This window comes from Adiantum capillus-veneris, chromosome 9 (assembly GCF_014529385.1).
Source record: "Adiantum capillus-veneris isolate H3 chromosome 9, ASM1452938v2, whole genome shotgun sequence".
Lineage (NCBI taxonomy): Eukaryota > Viridiplantae > Streptophyta > Polypodiopsida > Polypodiales > Pteridaceae > Adiantum > Adiantum capillus-veneris.
Window position 1 is genome coordinate 96,393,098 of NC_140939.1, and position 4,356 is coordinate 96,397,453.

The 4,356-nt window shown below is 45.0% G+C and overlaps 1 protein-coding gene across 1 annotated transcript; it reads right to left on the minus strand.

The window, feature by feature from the left end:
• Positions 1–2,061: 2,061 nt before the first annotated feature.
• On the minus strand, positions 2,062–3,619 carry LOC147450847 (uncharacterized). The gene has a single exon (XM_086519860.1). The coding sequence runs from the start codon at positions 3,146–3,148 to the stop codon at positions 2,417–2,419; it is 732 nt and encodes a 243-aa protein (XP_086375986.1). The 5' UTR covers positions 3,149–3,619; the 3' UTR covers positions 2,062–2,416.
• Positions 3,620–4,356: the final 737 nt, after the last annotated feature.

Below are 4,356 nucleotides of genomic sequence, written 5' to 3' on the forward strand. Positions count from 1 at the left end.
CATTGTTGGCACAAGTGACTAAATTCCCATGAGGGACATCCTCGAGAGTTTTAAACATCACCATGAGAGGTAATGTGCTTTGTAGCACCACTGTCAAAGTACCACACATGAGCATCTGCAACAACTTACATACACACATCATGGGCAGAAGGATCGTAAGTGCACTCTACACTAAAAGCCCATTCTGCGTCTACATCACCATCACAATCTCCTTTCACATAAGACTCTACAATAGCTGCGTTTGTAGTGGAACCAACCTCTTTCTTCTTAGCCTCTTTTTCCTTCAATTTTGAACACTGCTCGATAAAGTGATCATTAGCTTTACAATAATGGCAACTCATCTTCTTTTTGCCTTTGTCACCATAATTTTCAAACAAAGTGTTGCCAACAGAAGCATTAGAAATAGGTGCCTTTCCACTCGCAGAAGAACCATGAGAAGTGGCTACATTGCTGTTACCACTTTTTCTTTGAGCAGCAATAAAGGTGTGTTCAACTGCACACTATTTAGCCTTGTTTTTTTGGAAAGTGACTCTTGCAAAAACAATGTGCATAATGCATCAAACTTGACAACTTCAAGAGTTCCTTGGGTCATAGCCTGTTTTTCAGATTTAGCTGAATAAATGTGAGGAGTAATAGTTCGCTTCACAGATAACGCAATCAATGCATGAGCTTGCACATCTCTTATATCCCAATGAGCCTGCTCAGTCGTAGGCAAAACAACTCTGGCAATAACAACCCTGCCACCAAAACCTGCAACATCCTCAACATCCCTTGTATCCTCAGAACTAGAATGTACATCAATGCCGTGCACAACATTCCACACTCCCTTTGACACAAGAACATGTTACATCATGTAAGCCCACATTGGGTACTTGTCCCCATCCAATTTATCCTCAGCAACAAACATCTTGAACACATTTGTGTTGTTGTCAGCCATGGAAAATGTCTGCACATGATGTGAAAATTGCCCAAAAAGAGGATTAAAGAAGCGAGACTAATGCGTGCTACATAGCACAACCCAAAGAAGACTGTAAGGGACCTATTATGTAGAAAACAACACTGACATAAATTTTTCACAAAAGGACGAAATTACCTTCACAGTACTGCTTGTAGTGTGAACGAAGCTCGAAATGAGCCCGAAGAAAAGTATATGTTGACCTATTGACGCTTACCAAAGCTCACAAAAATTGAAGAAGTGTGAGCAGGGGTGTGCTGACGACTAAGTTCGAGAGGAGGTAACCTGCTCTGATACCAATTGTTGGAAATAGGGTTGCAAGGAAACACACATAGCTTGGAGAAGATGAAGGAAGCTCAAGGCACAAAACAGAGAGTATATTACTTAGTGTGGAATGGAAAGATAAGTTAGCCCTAGAGTGATGGGTGTATATACAATGCACGGGGGAAAAAACCCCCTAGTGAGGGATAAAATGCCCCAACAGTCCTTAGTGTGTTCACACACATTACTAACGCATGTATATGGTAACATGCCCTAGACTTAATAGCTATTGTTTACCAAGATACATAGCTTCTCTTGCTAGATGCATGACACAGTCAAGCTGGATGGCTAGAGAATTCATAGTTGTACGATATTCCACACTATTTTTTTGTAAATGTTCACATAATCCCTATGCTTTGTTGGCAATCACTAGAGATCTTTGGCTATTGGATTAAAAAAAAAAACTATGAGTGGTTCAAAAGAGTGTGTGGCCATTAAAAGCACTACGATTTCCATCCAAATTCCATTGCATGAGTGAAAACGTATGTCAAGGAGACCAATGAGCTAGATGCAAGATCAGGCCATGCCCTTCTTTAACAACCTAGATTGTTTTGATTCATATTGATAATCACTTTATCATTTTCCTCAAGTGTGTGTGTGTGCGGGCATACAATGCAACTCTAAACTATACTATGTCTTATTTAAAGTTATGCATGATTGATTCCAATTCCAACATGTACATCCTCTAGAGACCATAATGGCCATAGAGTGCAACTAACTAATAATTCACCACATTAATGCTGGGGGCAGGATACATCAAGAAAAAACCAACACTGCCAATAGCATCGAGAATACATTTTCTTGAATTAAAATTACATACAATTACATCTTTGGTGATGTAAAACTTCCTTCATAAGGAAGTCATATGGGAGTACAAAGATCATGATGCAAAAGATAAAGAGTGAAGTATGATACTAGTATGCAAAAGGAGAACATTACATCCCCATTGCCAAGAACTTCCACATGAGACTAGTTCTCAAAGATTTTGAAATTAACTTTTTTAACCTCCACGTTCAGGAGGGGCAAAAATCTAGGAAGATATCGCACATAACCCAACTCCATATCTAAAGCTTTAGATGTGGTGGGTTAGCTGAGCACGAAATATGGTGATGATGAAAAGATTGCTTAAAGATGTGTGCATCATGAAGTTTTCTTCGATGCGGGTCCAAAAAAGGGAGCAACAAGAGGGGGAGATGATTGTACATGATGTTGCATTACAAGTTGGGGGGGCGTGGGTGGGTGGTAGAGGTGCATGTTGCCTTGAGGATGGAGAGGCGGCTGAGTAGAGGCCATGAGGCCATTGGAAGGGGCACCATTGGGGTGGGTGAGGTGCGGGCCCAAGGAGGGAGAAGAAGATGAAGGGGAAGAGGAGGAGGAGGAGGAGGAGGAGTAAATGTGAGGGAGAGGGCGGTTAGCATTAAGGTTGGTGGGGGGAGGACTAAGGTTTGTTGGGGGGTTATTATCAAGGGCGTTGGTGGCCCGCTCACCTTCGAGTTCACGGAATTTGGAGAGGTAAAGCTTGAGGGGGTCCACGTAGTCTTCGAAACCGAGGGTGGATATGGCCCACAGAAGGTCGTCGCCGTTAATGGTTTTACGCTTCTCGCGCTGACACTTGTCGGACGCCTCGCCCGTCACGAAGCTGATGAACTCCGACACGCACTCCTGCAACGTCTCCTTCGCCTCCTTCGATATCTTGGCGTTTCCCGGCAGCGCCTTCTTCATTATGCGGCTCACGTTGGCTATGGGCAGAAACCTATCCTGCTCCCTCACTGCCCCACCTACAGAGCCGCCCCAAGCTCCCGCCGCCCCCAGTAGTACCCCTCCTGCGCAGCCCTGCGTCCCCGAGTCCTCCGAGCTCTCTGGACTCGCCATCTTCTCTCTCTCTCTCTCTCTCTCTCTCTCTCTCTCACACACACACACACACACACACCCACCCACACCCACACACACAATGCTCTCCTAGCTAGCTCTCTCTCTCTCTCTCTCTCTCTCTCTCTCTCTCTCTCTCACACATACACACACACACACACAACACAGACACAGACAAACCCACACCCAAACGCAAATACTTGCATTCACAAAGTTCTAACTAGCTAGCACGCCCACAAACTCTGATCTCGCTCTCTTTCTCTCTCTCCTGCTTCAGCAATATGCAGGTCTACGCGAGAGCTCTCTCTCTCTCTCTCTCCCTCCAACCCCCCGTTCGTGCTCCAGCGATATGCAGCTTCACGCGAGCAGTCTTTGCCCCTCTTCTCAACGTAAACAATCACACTCAAGTTGCCTTTCCCCCACTCATGATCAAGCAGCCATGCACAGCGGCAAAAATCTCTCTCTCTCTCTCTCTCTCTCTCTCTCCCCCCCCTTGATCGTCAGTCCGACACAGTATCCTTTAGATCTTCTGACGTGGCCTCATTTGCACCCTCCATCTCCGCTCTCTTACAATTGGATAACGCTAAGCTACTATCAACCTTTCGATAGTCCAGCATGGCCTTATCCAGACCGTCCAGCATTCACACCATCTTTGATCAATGGATTGCCAGCGTGGCCCTACTTCAGCCTTTCAATTGCTTGACGTCTGCCACGTGGTCTGTTTTAACTTTTGGATAAATGGGCCATACTTTCAGATTACATTCTCACCTTTTAACTTACGCATGAGACTAACTCCACCTCCGGCGGCATAAAGAAATCAAAGATAGGATATGGACCTAGTGCTTGGCTTTGCGGGCACAACCAAGCCAAACTCAAGCCTGCGTAACGGCATGCCAAATGATGTGCTGATCATAACCTTCACATTAGGGTCCACATCGTTGGTGACATCAGTGGACACATCATTCACATCCCCTCCATCGTCTCCGCCACCACCTCTGGCAACAAAGTTGAGCCCATATACAGCGCGTGCGGTGCAGCAACTACGTTGGGCTCCCAGGCTGTCATCTATATACTAAAATTGAGGGAGAGAGAGAGAGAGAGAGAGAGAGAGAGAGAGAGAGAGTTGTGTATCCTTTCTTATACACATTTTCCCAAAAAAAAATTAAGAAGAAGAAGAAGAAAGAGAATAAGAGGAAGACGGACATTCAAAG